Genomic DNA, 15,408 nt, shown 5'->3' with positions numbered 1-15,408 from the left:
TCTCTTGGTCTTTGTAGTTTTGTGTTTTATTTTGAAAGAAATATTTAAACGTTACCATAGCAACCAGAGAGCATTAAGGGGCGGAGAGGAGGATGTCACTCTCAATGTTGTTGGCGCATTTCAGGAGGACGCTGCTAATAAAGTTGCACAGTTACACAGTGAATTTGCGTTTATTATTACATTTACAAAATACCACCGTTTTTGTCTTGTCATTTTATTTTGTTGTATTTATCTGCGACATTTTAAAGGCCAGTCCGTAAAAATATTGTCTGATATTAAACCAGTTGGTGGTGCAAAGAAGGTTGGGGACCGCTGCCTTAATGGATCGGGCAATGTACTGCAAAATCTTGGATGAGAACCTTCTTTGCTGAGCCAAAATACTGAATATGCCTTGTGCATGTGTAACCTGTTTGTGTGTGTTATGCCTATTGATGTGTTGTGGTCTGGCAAATGAATAAGAGGCAGGAGACAGCACTGGATCTCTGCGCTCTTTACTGCAAATTGCTGTAACATCTGCAATCTCCCACGATGCTGAAAGAAGCTGTGACTGGGGTACACATGCACGCACCTACATCATCACGCAGCAAACACACAAACACACACAGGCTCGAAACACATAGACAGGAGATTAAATGAAGTATTTAATTTTAAAAAAGGGTGTTTTGGGGAAATTCAAAAGCATTTAACACATATCCTACACATGGGTCTTCCAGGAAATGACCCAAAACATATTGCTCAGGCAACAAAGAAGTGACTGCAGAAAAAGCATATCAAGGTCAAGGAGTGGCCTTAGCCGGTCTCCAGACCTCAGTTATGTAGAAGATCTCTGGAGGGAGCTGAAGCTTTGAGTAGCAGCACCCAAGAAACCTAAATAATCTAGAGTTTCTGTAAAGAGTGGGCCAAAATACTTCATGAGATGTGTGCAAACCCAGTGAACAACTGCAGGAAACCTCTTGCCGCTGTGCTGGGCAACAATGTTTTCTCAATCAAGTCCTAAGTTATGTTTTGTTTGGAGATCAAATACTTATTTGTCTGTTTGTTGTTTGATTTTGTGTCTCTCCATTTGAAGTATGTTAAAAATTAGAAACTGTTCACTTCTTTGTAAGTGAGCAAATTTACAAATTCAACAGAGAATCAAAAACTGATTTCCCCTTCCTGTGTGGTGCCTATGAAAATTATTTCATTTTAATATTCCATGTGTTTTGTAGGGGTGGGGGAAAAATCGATACTGTGTAGCATGGTGATATTTTGTTTGCTAATAATGTATGGATACAGGGACAGCAGAAATCGATATTTTGTTACAAAAAGGTTTTTGTGCTCTGACTTCAGAGCATGTTGATCCTTTTTCTGAGCAAGAATCCTGACATTCCTTCACTGTCCAAATGTGTTTAACTTTTTTTTGGCAGCAATAAACATGACAGTTTACTTATTTTAATTTAAGACATGTTTTATTTTAATTAAGTTTAAAACTTTTTTGGGCAGCACGGTGGTTAGCACTGTTGCCGCACAGCAAGAAGGTCCTGAGTTCAATTCCAACATCAGGCCGTCTTTCTGTGTGGAGTTTGCATGTTCTCCCCGTGTTCTCTCCGGGTTCCGGCTTCCTCTCACCGTCCAAAGACATGCAGCTTGTGGGGATAGGTTAATTGGATAATCCAAATTGCCACTAGGTGTGAATGTGCGAGTGAATGTCAGTGCGAATGGTTGTCTGTCCCTGTGTGTTGGCCCCTCGACAGACTGGCGACCTGTCCAGGGTGTACCCCGCCTCTCGCCCCATGACAGCTGGGATAGGCTCCAGCGCCCCCCGCGACCCTGAAAAGGATAAGCGGAAGCGAATGGATGGATGGACTTTTTTATTTAATGTAAAATTATATTTTGTTTTAATTTACTTTCAAATTCTTCAGTTGCTGAAGGGGCTGCATAGTTTTCATAAACTGCATAGTTCAGAATAGCTATAATTGTACCAGATGGTTGATTCAGTTAAGTTGGACTAGACTGTAATACAAACCGTTCAGTTTGTCAACAATAAAACTGAAATGAGAGAAAGACTGAGTGTGAGACTTTGATATTAGATAAAATGAATATTGATAAAGTTTAGCTTTATGTACAGAATCTGAATATTGCAAAATATTTTAAAAAATTGCAATAATATCGTATCGTGCGTTAAGTATTGTGATAATATCGTATCGTGGGATGTATGGTGATTCCCACCTCTAGTGTTTTGTGCCTGCACCATATCTCCAGTTTTGACACACATTCTCCCTCAAAAACTGGCCTGACATATTTGCTACCATTACCATCTTCAGTGTTTTTCTGCATAGTGTATATTTGTTATGACAACGCTACCAGCAGGTCAGTTATATTCATGGGTATATGGGAATGGTAGCATTTAAACTCAGATTTTGATTTTGATGTGATTTTCTGCCCTTGTGTACGGTAGATATCCCAGGCAGATATACGAACCAGGGCCTTAGTAAGTCTCACACGAAACTCTGAGCGAGATCCCTAAACGTAAATGTGTGATGACAACGGGTGACATTTTCTGTGGCTCCTGCATGGCCAATTGAAAATAAATTGTGACCAACTGTTTGGGGCTTTGAAAACACCTAGGGTGAGTTTTACAAGGATGGCATTTTGTGGTGCATTTTTTGGTTCAGTACTGCTGTGAAATAAAGTTTATATGAGCGTAAAAGCTAAAACAAATATTCTGTCAGAGAGTGCAGCTTTCTGCACTCCCTCTATGGAGCAAGTGTCACTTTTCTTATATCATAAACTGGAAGTGTTAGCTTTGTTAAAAAAGAGATGCAGTAAAAGTTACCCTGGTTTTTTTTCTCCTTCTTTAAGAAAGAATGAATAATTTGTTTTTATATAACTGAGAGTGGCTGTGGTTCAGGAGTAGAGTGTGTGCGCATGTGTTTGTGTGTGTGTTAGAGAAGACTCTTAGAAAATGAGTTTATATGAATGTTTGTGTTATTGGATGAATGAAAGTTGTTGTGAAAATTGCTTTAAGTTGGAGTAGAAAAAACACTATACAAGTATGTATGTTGGTATATTCATCCAAATAAGGTAAGATATGCCAGAAATTGGGAAACAGTAAAGACAAATGAGAAAAATATGATGAGAAAACAAGGCAGAAGAACTCAGTACAGTCAAAGTACTCCACTAGACAAATAGATAGATAGATTATTTTGGTTTGTTTTACTGAATTTGATTGCTACAGTGGTTGGAGACTGCAGCGTGACCAAAGTTGTTGCAACTGTATGCAATGAACTTGTGATTTTGTTGCCTTTGATATGGTTGCTTTGAAGACGGGGGACAGATCCTTGACCACTCACAGTCAGCTGCTTCAAAGTGATTTTGGTGACTCACAACAGCAATTAAATGACAATAAAACAGAATCAGTCTCATTAGATGTTATCTGTTTATGATAACACAGCAGTTACTGTAATAAATAGGCAAAAAGTACAAATCCAGCTACTGCAAATGTGTTGATTTTTACATACACGGAAATTCACATTAAAAAGGAATTCACATTCACTGCTTACATTTAGAATCCCAGAAGATTAGAATCAGAAATTCATTCACAGATAGTGACACAGTTGGTGCTTTAAAAATGGCATCCAGCTTTTATATAGGAATATAATGAGAAGACGAGTTGGCAACCGGCTTACTAAAGTCCCCTATTGCAAAAAGGCATGCCACAGACAGGTTCAGCTCATCGGTTCAGACTGACTTAATTGCGAGGTTTTGGAAAATAAATGCCAATTATTTGTAGACCTTGACCCATCTATCCGAGAATGATTAAAGTTAGTCCAAGATGGACTATTTGAAGATTGTTTAAAGATAACTTTAACCCCAAGGTTAAGCATGAAAAGGCCTTAGTTGGTTGACTCAACCACTTGTGGTCAGATGCACAATGCAAAAAGTTCAATTTATTAATCTGATATGCATAATTTTTCCTATTCACAAAGAGACTCTCATCCTATTTTTGCTCTAATATGACTGAGCCATTAAAAAGTAAAAGCTTAAATTAATTGCTTTAAATAAAAGTGCCCCGTAAAGTACGTGGTTATGGAAGCTATTTATAAACTAAACTATAGCTAAATAAGCCACACAGCCCAGAGACAAACCACGGATTGCAAAGGAAAAACAGGTATTCCCCAACCAAACAATTGACTGCTGGCAGTTGTTGTGAAATTGATCAATAAAGCCCCATTCACATGTGTATTGTCCATTATTCAGTCGACTAAACTGTGTGTTGACAGTGTTAAAAATGGGAGTAGTTAATGACATTGGACATCACAGTAACTGTATTGTGTATCTAGTATGTGGATGATCTGATATCGTCGTGTTGGTGTTGTTCCCAGATCATCATGAAAATGTTGTTCCAGGTTCAACATTGCAAGTGACCAATCACATTATTGTGACGTTATTCTTTTGCGCACCAACCCATTCGTGCATTTATGAAATTCCAATGTTGCAAGGACAATATCAATTCTGCTTAGCGTTTATTAAAGGGTTAGGGTCAGGGTTAGGGTTCGTTGATCGGCGGACAAAGGCGGTTTCTCGCAGCTTAAGTACAGTTTTTTGTTTTACGCCGGTTTTGTATGACATCACAACATTCTGATTGGTCACTTGCAATGTTGATCCTGGAACAACCTTTAGTATGATGATCTGGGAACAACACCAACACGACGATATCAGATCGTGCCTAGTATGTAGTCCTGTGAAGGGGCTTATGAAAAAATATATCACAGTTAGATACATTACATGTACATCTCTGGATTGTTAGTATCACCATAGGGGACAAAGTCGGTGTGGCAAACCAAACCAAAGAAAAGCATGCTCATGATGATCATGAATGTGTGATCACTTTTGTGGTTTTCAGGATCTGATCCATTACAGCATAGTGCTTCACCAGTTGTTTTCTTAGTGACTGTGATCTCAACTGCCTCCAGATCATGAACAAGCCCGATCAAGGATGATTAATGGACATTTGCAGGTCTACAGTCTTGTCCCTGACATCTTTAGACAGCTCTTTGGTCCATGTTGGTGGAGGAATTGGTGTGCTTTTTACTCATAATGGGTTGAGATCAGATGTATCTATAATTGACTGATTAATTGACTGTAATCTGCGTGTCACATGGGAACACAGTCTGTCATCTGTGACTTTCATGTAATGTGTTTTTCTGGATTTTTGTTGATATCCTGTCTCTCTCCTTTAAAGTAAAACTATGGTAAAAATTAGAGACTGATTTTTCTTTGTAAGTGAGCAAACTTATGAATTCTGCAGGGGATCAAATAATTATTTCCACCACTTTATGATTACAATTTGATAATTGCAACAACCCCTTTCTAACAGAGAACATTAATTTGATTTCACCACTGACCATTAGGTCATTCATGTTTAATTCATATGCGCATGCTTTTAACTGGGATCGATTTACTTATGTTTGCTCTCATCTGTATTTTAAAGTCAATGATTAGTTGACCTTAAAATGTCTAAAAACATATATGTAAGGTTGATTTGTGACTTTACATTTGCCGTGTGTGTGTGTTTCCGTGTTTCCATTGGTCATTTAATATATTATGATTTGTAATCTTTCTGGCCTACTGAAAAGCCCACTTTGTATTCTGGGTGTTCAGTAGCTGCCAAAGTCAAATCAGATATTCAGAATCATCAGGAACAAAAAATCCATAGATACGATGACCTGATATCCTTAGTTTGGTACCTAATCCTTTGATTGATCTCTCTTGCTGGTTGTCTTGGGAAAGTTTGGACACTGACATTAGCTTTCACCCCTTGTCCACAAAAATACGATGCGAGCATTGATTTTCTGAAGGAATAATACTGTTATTGAAAACAAAAAGCTGGTGTTGCAAAAATATGTCTTCATGAATATTTATGGAACAATTTCAAACAGTTTCTCAGACTGTCAGCATTGACAGGACTGAGTTTATGTGACTCAGATGGACCCATCTCTTTTCAGATGTTTACTTAGGAGAGTATTGTCTTACCATTGGTGTTTCTTGTCCTACTTAGCTTTAATATTGACAAGCATAATGGGCTATTTTACTGGGAAACACTCCTCTCACTTTTTTCTATATTCCTAATCATGGTATCAGGTGCATGCAGTGCTGGAAGAGATACTGGAGAAACTCCCAGAGGAGTTCAACATGGCTGAGCTTCTAGGGAAAGCAGAGGAGAGGACTCCCTATCAGGTCGTGGCGCTGCAGGAGTGTGAGCGTATGAACATTCTCACCCAGGAGATCAGATGCTCTCTTCACGAGCTAAGCCTTGGACTTAAGGTGAGTAGTGGCTTTGAAGAGTTAATGGGAGGCTGTGCACTGTTATGAGACTGGAGATGGAAGTGTTTTGCATTGCAAAAATATTTACATTGTACATGTCCTGTGGACAAAGCCTGAGTTTTATTATGATACAGTATTCAGTAGCTACCAAGTCAAATAAGATCCATCCATCGATTCATCCACTCATCCATCTTCTTTCACCTATCCTGTGCTGGGTCACATGAGCAACCTAAGCAAGGAAGCCCAGAGACACCTATTTGACATGGGTCTACTCCTGGGCCTCCTGCTGGTAGGAGATAGCAACTGGTCACACTATTTCAGTCATGACCCAAAGCTCATATCCATACGTGAGGATAGGGACGTTGATCGACCAGTCTAGTCTAAGGTTCTAGTTCTCGTTCCCACTGCTTCAGACTTGCAAACCACTCCAGTGCAAGCTGGAGGCCACTACCTGATGTTCATCCTAATAGAGATATCTCCAAATGGAGCAACCTTACGAACCTGACGACAGTCAGGACCAATTTTCCAAGCCAAAGGTGCAGGGAAGCAACCGTCTTGTCCCATAATAAAACTCCAATGGTGATATGTAGGATATCCAGGCCTCCCCACCTCATTCCACCAAATGCAACTCCAGAATGGAAAAGAGTCCATCCCTTCTCAGAATGGCGAATTGCTAGCCCGACGTCCTGGAGCTAGCGATATCTCCGGTCGGGCGACCAAAATCTATCTCAGCCCCGCCCGTCGGGCTATATGATAACCCGATGGGTGGGGCTAGCGATTTTGCGATCCCTGCTTCTCCAAGAGACTGGTTCCAGAGATCAAACCATGCATTGAATTTAGCCGTTTAAATCTATATAACACAAATGACACAGCAAGTGGGAGCCAGAACAACAAGTCGGGGGGGAGATATCATCACCCTCACCCAAGATTGGATACCAAGCCCCAAGTGCAATGGAAGAAGGATTGTTGAGTGCAAGAGTAACTGACCTAAAAGACAGGATCATAGCGAAGCTTGAAACCTGGACCTTCTGTAGCCGGTTACCAAGATTACAAGTTCCCTCTGAAGGCCTACTGTCGATCAGAATCAGAATACTTTAATAATACCTAAGTAAATTATGTAGATTATGTGAATGCAGTACTACAGACAATACCTACTGCAACCATTACCAAGACAAATCAGCTGATCTACACCACGGCTATAGTTATCAGTGAGATGTTTGGCTAGGAGTTGAGCGACCATAAGAAGTATGGAGAACATTCGAGATCTCTGTCCAGAAGAGTGCAGTCATAGGAACAGCCAAGATACTGCACGGGACCCTCAACGGCTAAAAACCTGCAACGCAAAACAGTGAACTGTGACTTGAATTCCCACCATAAAAAGCTTCAGTTATTCTCAACACCTATGATTCACTTTACATAGGCTTCTCTACTGTTGACATCAACAGGCTGCTTAGTTAGTATTCCTGCATAACTAAATCTTTTCCTTTGTTGTTTGTCAGAAGCACGGTTGTAAGAGTGACTCAGAGATCTGGCTTACAGAGTAGCAGAAAGGAATGAGATGTCGGCATTCTCTGTGTCAAGCCTGACTGAGTCATGTGTTAACAACAAATGAAAAGAGAAAGAAAGGGGGAAAATATGTCCATGCATTTGCCAGGAGTTATGAGGCTTCGATCTCCCCGCCCTACAAGCCCCAATAAATCGGCTCAGTGATTTGAAAGCCATGTACACTGTTGTACCAGCAAATGGAATCATATTTTGCCTCTGTAGTTCAATAAATAGGAACTATCAGAATGTTATCCTGGTTGAGGTGTTGGAGCTTCATAGTGCTATGAGGTTGAGTATGAAATGGCTGAACTGATGGATTATTTTGAGGAGTGGTTAATGATAAAGTCACTTATCTAGATAAACCCACAGAACCTTATCACCCTCATAAAGAATTCTTATGTCACAACTGGGTATCTATACATCAGCGATACATCAGCTACACTATCAGCAGGTGAAGGACACTACTGTTTTCACTCGCATGCTGTCTCATTACTCATCAGTGCCATCTTCTCTTGGCTATCTTACAGCATGTTTCCTTATCTGGCATGGCTTGCTTATTCCCATGTTTACTGATTTCTAAAGGGCTTGTTACCATTCAACACCTTAAGTAGCTGGAAGGTCTCACCTCCAGTGTTTAGCTAGACAAACAGGAACTCCTTTCCCTTCCTGTAAATAGCATTCAAAAACAGACACAGCATTTGTCAGCACTGAGAGCACTCGCCCTAATTAAAATGGGTATTTCCAGACGATCAAGAAGAGCATGAAAGCCAAATTATACAACAGATTTTTCATATCCACAAGCAGCCTGTTCAATAAAGTACAGCAAACAATGGCAATAGAACTAATATTAGCATTTATGGTGACATCATCAGCCTAGCAAGGCTCTGGTGATTATACTGCAACAAATCCGTGCTATATCAACATAATGTTATCTGTTTTCAAAAATTAGAAATTGGATAAATTAGATTTATTTATTTTCTATGGCAAAGGGACGGAGCACATGACTTGCCGATACCTGTGTAGATGTTGCAGTTTCATGTTTCATGACCTGCCTATCAAACACTGGTTGGGTCACACCAGCAGTTCATATTGCAATATCTAACATTTTAATGGGATCCTCACATTCTAACAAGTAAATCCATACTTTTCTATTCTGATATTCATCAGAATCAGAATCGTGTTTATTGGCCAAGTATATGTGCAGACACATACAAGGAATTTGGTTCCGGTAGATGGTGGCTCTCAAGCACAGCAATGTAAATCACACACACACACACACACACACGTGTCTGTATATACATTACACATGCATACACATACACAGTGTTGGGGAGTAACAGAATACATGTACCGCCGTTACGTATTTAAAATACAAAATATGAGTAACTGTATTCCGTTACAGTTACCGGTTTTGTTTGACAGCTACGTTCTGTAGTTCCAGGCGGCAGCGTTGCTGTTGCCATGGTTGCAGAGCGAGAGCGTCACCCTGTGTGTTTCCTGGGTTAGAGAGCGCCTTTTTGTTGTTGTTGTTGTGCTAAGCTAATAGGCAGAATGCAGAACGTAGCTTCATGGGCAGTGTAGTCCGTGCTGCAGGGAGAATGGACTGCCATACTCGTTATGTGTCTGTGAGCGCGAGGTGGGAGAAAAAGGAGAGTCGAAAAGTTGAGCTGTCATCGAGCAAAAACGGGAGCTGGAAGCATGTAAATATAATAATAACCACTGCAGCCAAGAAGAGAGCCTGACGAGCCCAGTTGTAAGTAAGCTATTAAGACTCGACTGTACACCGTGTTCGTGTTTTCCTCCAAAAACAATAAGTTTCGTTGGAGCAGCCTTTCAACGCCTCTCTCTGTCTCTGCTAGCAAAGTTGACCCAGACAACAAAGTAAAGCTAGTTTTCGGCTACGAGCCCGACACAGAACCCACCGTATTAGCCAGAGGTCCCTTTACTACGGTTCGGAGCCGCGAACCTTCAGTAACAGTAATAAATCACAGCAATAGTACATTCATGTAGTTGTAAACAGCATGATAATATATTCAGTAATCCAAAGTATTCAGAATACGTTACTCTCATTGAGTAACGTAACGGAATACGTTACAGAATACATTTTAGGGCATGTAATCTGTATTCTGTAATGGAATACATTTTAAAAGTAACATTCCCAACACTGAACATACATACACAAAGCTGTGTAAACCAACTATAATTAACTAATCTAAACTTATATACATAAAATACAGAAATGAAATGAGGTGGAATGAATACTTCAGAATGTACATAAGGTGCAGTTGCAGTCTGGCAGTGTGACAGGTCAACTGTTTAGAAGGGAGATAGCGAGGGGAAAGAAACTGTTCCTATGTCGGGTGGTCCTGGTCTGCAGGCTTCTGTACCGTCTGCCAGAGGGCAGCAGATCAAAAAGTCTGTGTCCAGGGTGTGAGGGGGGTCTGTGATGATTTTCCCTGCCCGTTTCCTGATTCTTGAGAGGTACAGAACCTGGATGGAGGGCAGGGGGGCGCCGATGATCCTTTCTGCTGCCCGTACAGGCCGCTGCAGCTTGCACCATACCAGACTGTGATGGAGGAGCACAGGACAGACTCAATGACTGCAGTGTAGAACTGGATCAGCAGCTCCTGTGGAAGACTGTACTTCCCCAGTTGTCTCAGGAAGTACATCCTCTGCTGGGTCTTTTTGAGGATGGAGTTGATGTTGGTCTCCCACTTCAGGTCCTGGGAGATGGTTGTACCCAGGAACTTGAAGATCTTCACAGTCGACACAGGGCTGTCTGATATGGTGAGGGGGAGCAGAGTTGAGGGATTTCTCCTGAAGTCCACTGTCATCTCTACAGTTTTAAGAGTGTTCAGCTCCAGATTGTGCTGACTGCACCAGAGTACCAGCCGCTCATCACCATCCTGAATGAGGCCAATGACAGTGGTGTCATCCGCAAACTTTAGGAGTTTAACAGCCAAGTTCTTGGAGGTCCAGTCGTTAGTGTAGAGGGAGAACAGTAGTGGTGAGAGGACGCATCTTTGAGGGGCACCAATACTGAGGGACCGAGTTTCAGAGGTTCATGTTTGTTTTAAAGCGAAATGTCTTGAAATTACTGAACTTCAAAGGAATACCAAGGGAGTAGTCTCAGAATTCTGCATGTGGGATAACCTATTGTTATTGTAATGCCGACATAGAAGTGTTCTTTAATTTATTATAGTGGTAGATTTATGAAGTCAGGCCTAGACCTCAGTTTGCACCCACCATGTAACTACAAGTCGTTGGTCTTCCTTGGTCTCTGGTGCTCTGAGGGTCTCTGGATATCTGGAGTCTTGATCTCCTCCATACCTGCTTCATGCCCTGGAGGACGGGGCTGTGGCTCCCCACACCCTCTAGCAGATCATTACATGAAGGAACCTTTTGAATAGAAGCGCGCTCATGCTCACAGGTGTACACACGGGTGCTCACAGACACAAATTACACCCTACCTTCCTACCTGAAAGCACACTGTGTGCTGTTGATCTTATGTGCTGCACAATAATATTCAATATTTAGTATTTACTTTTATATTCACACAGATTACCGTGATGTTGTTGTTTATTATTTTGCTCTCTTTTTTTTTTTGCTTGTTTTCTCTTTTTTCTTTCTCAACAGCTGATCCAGGTGATTGATTATGTATTTTTTGTCTGTTTGTTTTATTTGTTTTTGTTTTTTGCCCTTTATCACCGTTCCTCTTCCCCGCTGTTTTTCTTTCCCTACCTCTCCTTCTTTCTCCCTTTTCTTTCCCCCAGTCATGTCTGTCCCGTGTGTAGCAAGTGAAAATAAAATAAAATAAACAATAAAAACAAAGGTCAATCAAATGAACCAATACGGCAAGGCCGGGATGGTCCATTTGGTAAAGTAAATCCGTTGGGCATCTTTCTTGGCCTTTAGACAATAATTCTGATGGCAAAAGAACCAAACATGACAGGTGCACTCAGAAAAATAAAGGTGCCAACTGGAACCAAAAGTGGTTCTTTAGACTGATGCCATAGAAGAACCTTTTTTGGTGCCACAAAGAACCTTTCAAACAATGGTTCTTTGAAGAACCATTTCTTTCAGTGGTTCATTGAAGAACCTTTAAAGGTGCCCCAAAGAAACATCAAGAAATGGTTCTTTGGGGCACCTTTAATGGTTTTTCAAAGAACCATTTTTAAAAAGGTCCTTCAAATGGTTCTTTAAAAAAACATTTTAAAGAACCATTTCAAATCTTTCAAAATAAAATGTATCATAAAATAAATTGAATTTAAGTAGGGTAAAACAAATATGAGCACAGCATAGACATATATTAATGGTTTATTGCCATTTCATAATATACCAAAAGACAAAAAGGCATTTTAACCATCAGCACCACATCACTACTAATACATGTCACATATTAGTCATTTAAACATAAATAATTAAACATTTCTACTATACTATAAATAAATATATGTAAATACTATATCTATGGATAACACAACAATTAATACATGTATTGTTTAATTAATAAAACATCAGAAAGTGATAAAAACAGATTAGAAATAGCAATTGCTTCATAACAGACCAATAAATCAACACATTTTCATCAGCAGATGTTTGCATGTTCAGTAAAAAATATTTCAGTTTTTGATTAAAATTATTAATGAACTTCAGCGTTATGTAAGGTAAGTTTCATGTTGGACTCATGGTCCTTTGTTAGTCCAGTTTAGGATAATGTCTCTTGATGTATGTATCATATCAAATATATGTCATATCAAAACAAGCCCATACCTGCAGTTGTTTCAGTTTGTCACAGTTGTTTCCTGTCAACCTCACTCAGGCAGACATCCATATCAGCCAACCAAACGACAAGGCACAACTTCGCATCACACTTTCTTAATTTTCACTATCGCTGAGTGGTTAGTTAGCATACTCTGTGTTAGCTAGCAAGTGTTTGCAGGCAAGGCAGCATCTTCCACGCAATCTACAGGCAACCACAGCAGTCTCCTAGCTACCAAAGCAATCACAGGAAGGTTTTTCGTATACCACTGTCTTTGAGGCCAACCTCACCCAGCAACAGCCTCTAGTAACCACACACCAGCTGGTCAGGAAATACACCACTGTCTCTAGGTCTGTGTGACGGAGGCTTTAGCTATCCAGCTATCCGCAGTCCTTTTTGTCTAGCAACACCACTTTGTACCTCTTTCCTGACTGTGCTCAGCCATGCACAACAGGAAGAAATAGCTTTGCTATGCTCATAGAAAGATATTTACTGAAAACGCTGCAGAATTAATAGGATACACAGGATATAAAGAGTGGCTAATATTTCATTTAGCCTCGCTCCTTCCCTCTCCGCTGGTGGTGAGGTGCAATCCAGAGGACACTGCCTAAAGCCCAAATCAAGCAGATCATCCAGCAGATCATCATGCAGGTTGTTTGTTGGAAGATGTCAATGTTGTATCAGTGGGATTGTAGCTAAAACACCAGGTGCTCTAATGTCAGTGTGTTGCAGAAATTAATGAAAGGAAAAATAAGAAACAAGATTTTTTTATTACTTCTTTAACATGTAGCAGTATATTTTTTTTATCTCATCTGTTCTCTCTCCTTTAACCCTCGCTCATCAGGGAGAGCTGACCATGACCAGTGACATGGAAAACCTTCAGAATGCTATCTTCCTGGACATGGTGCCAGAGAGTTGGACCAAACGGGCATACCCCTCCATGTCTGGCCTGGCCCTGTGGTTCACTGACCTGCTGGTCAGGATCAGGGAGCTGGAAGCTTGGTCGGCTGATTTCATCTTACCTTCTGCAGTGTGGCTGGCTGGCTTCTTTAACCCTCAGTCCTTTCTCACAGCCATCATGCAGGCTATGGCGAGAAGGTAGGGCTACTCAGCATTAAGATATAAGAAAATGATGGAAACCACGTGGCTTGCTAACAGGAAATTTGTGGTTATGCGGCAGAAACGAGTGGCCCCTGGACAGTATGTGTCTGCAGTGTGATGTCACAAAGAAGAATCGCGAGGACTTCAGCTCTCCACCTCGTGAAGGGGCCTACATACACGGGTTGTACATGGAGGGTGCACGCTGGGACACACAGGTACCTGAGTTTTTATTGATTTCCTTGTTTAGCTGACTGCCGCAAAGTCGCTACAGAAAGTTGCTACAACATCACAACACGCTTTCACTTGCAAGCTCCTCAGACTATATATCTAAATGAGGTGAGCTGACCCTCACCTCATTTAAGCTCACAAAAAAAGCACCTTCACATTTCCTTAGTGGCTTCATTTTCTGCTTTGCAACCTGCTTGTGTTCAGCTGTTGGGGCATAGCACATTACTCAGCTTCCCAAAGCTCTTTCTATCTCTATACATTCAAGCTCTGCATATGTGCCCAGCTTTCAAGGTGCATCCCACTAGACTGCTTAATTAGGGAATGTGCAGAGTGTGCACTTGAGCACTTAGATCACCCTTTGGAGGAGTGGTTCCTTTTTTCTTCATTAAAGTTGGAGGCGCAGGCAAATAGACAGGCAGCCCTACAGGCTGGGTGGCTTCCACTCACACAACTCTTCTCCTCCTACTCATTCTCCTCTCAGCCCCAGGACCAGTTCTGTGCCACTGGCAGGGAGTAGCAGAGTGTGAATAGGCGAGTATGCAGCGCTCCGTTTGGACAATGCTCTGTGCAGCCATTAAAGTCAAAGATTTATATTAAACCTAATCTATATTAATGAACCTTACATTTTATTCAGAGATGGTTCAGACAGCATGTATTGCATGTGGAATCACAGATATGTCCTTTGAAATGATTTGTGTTTGTGATGGACACTACTTATTGATGTCCTGCTTTGTGATATACTTTATTCTTTCAATATGTTGTGTGAGCACACGATCAAAATGGATATTCGCTAGTGTAGTAAGAGTGTAGATACAGCATCATTAGGACAATTTATAATTGGGCGATCGTGGCCCAAGAGTGTGCAGGTTGTCTTGTAATCGGAAGGTTGCCGGTTCGAGCCCCGGCTCAAACAGTCTGGGTCGTTGTGTCCTTGGGCAAGACGCTTCACTCTTTGCCTACTGGTGGTGGTCAGAGGGCCCGGTGGCGCCAGTGTCTGGCAGCCTCGCCTCTGTCAGTGCGCCCCAGGGCAGCTGTGGCTACAATGTAGCTGCCATCACCAGTGTGTGAATGACTGAATGTAGTGTAAAGTGCTTTGGGGTCCTTAGGGACTAGTAAAGTGTTATACAAATACAGGCCATTTACCACTTTTACCATAACGACTTGCTCACTTTAGGATCCTCATCAGTGTTATTTACCCGAAACAGATATAAAGTTATTGGTACTTAGCAACTCTTTAAAGTGTTGTAGGAATTGCAGATGCAGTCCGGGCTTTGTCCTGTTTGCTTTCCAAAGTCATCAGGATTTACATTCATTCCTGAAAGTCACTGTGCATGCATGGAGAAACTTCTGTTTGTCAGGAGCTAATTGTAGGAGGATTAATTAGCGAGACAGACCACTCTGTTTCCGACTGTTTAGAGAGTGTGTATACTAAGACAGGGTAGCTCGACTTCAGCTCAGACTCTCTT

General features: G+C 41.1%; 1 protein-coding gene across 1 annotated transcript in view; it reads left to right on the top strand.

Annotated features, from left to right (window-relative positions):
• Positions 1 to 15,408, top strand: part of dnah9 (dynein, axonemal, heavy chain 9) — a 206,207-nt gene that overhangs the window by 189,899 nt on the left and 900 nt on the right. Inside the window, exons 75-77 of the mRNA XM_087845253.1 lie at positions 6,124 to 6,306; positions 13,458 to 13,711; positions 13,794 to 13,929. Coding sequence (XP_087701379.1) covers positions 6,124 to 6,306; positions 13,458 to 13,711; positions 13,794 to 13,929 — 573 coding nt within the window. The remainder of the gene's footprint in view (positions 1 to 6,123; positions 6,307 to 13,457; positions 13,712 to 13,793; positions 13,930 to 15,408) is intronic.

The sequence above is a fragment of the Neolamprologus brichardi genome, chromosome 8 (assembly GCF_056152115.1).
Source record: "Neolamprologus brichardi isolate AB-2024 chromosome 8, ASM5615211v1, whole genome shotgun sequence".
In the NCBI taxonomy this organism is placed as follows: Eukaryota; Metazoa; Chordata; class Actinopteri; order Cichliformes; family Cichlidae; genus Neolamprologus; species Neolamprologus brichardi.
The sequence above is the reverse complement of the archived record's forward strand: the minus strand, read 5'-3'. Positions and strand labels throughout refer to the sequence as shown.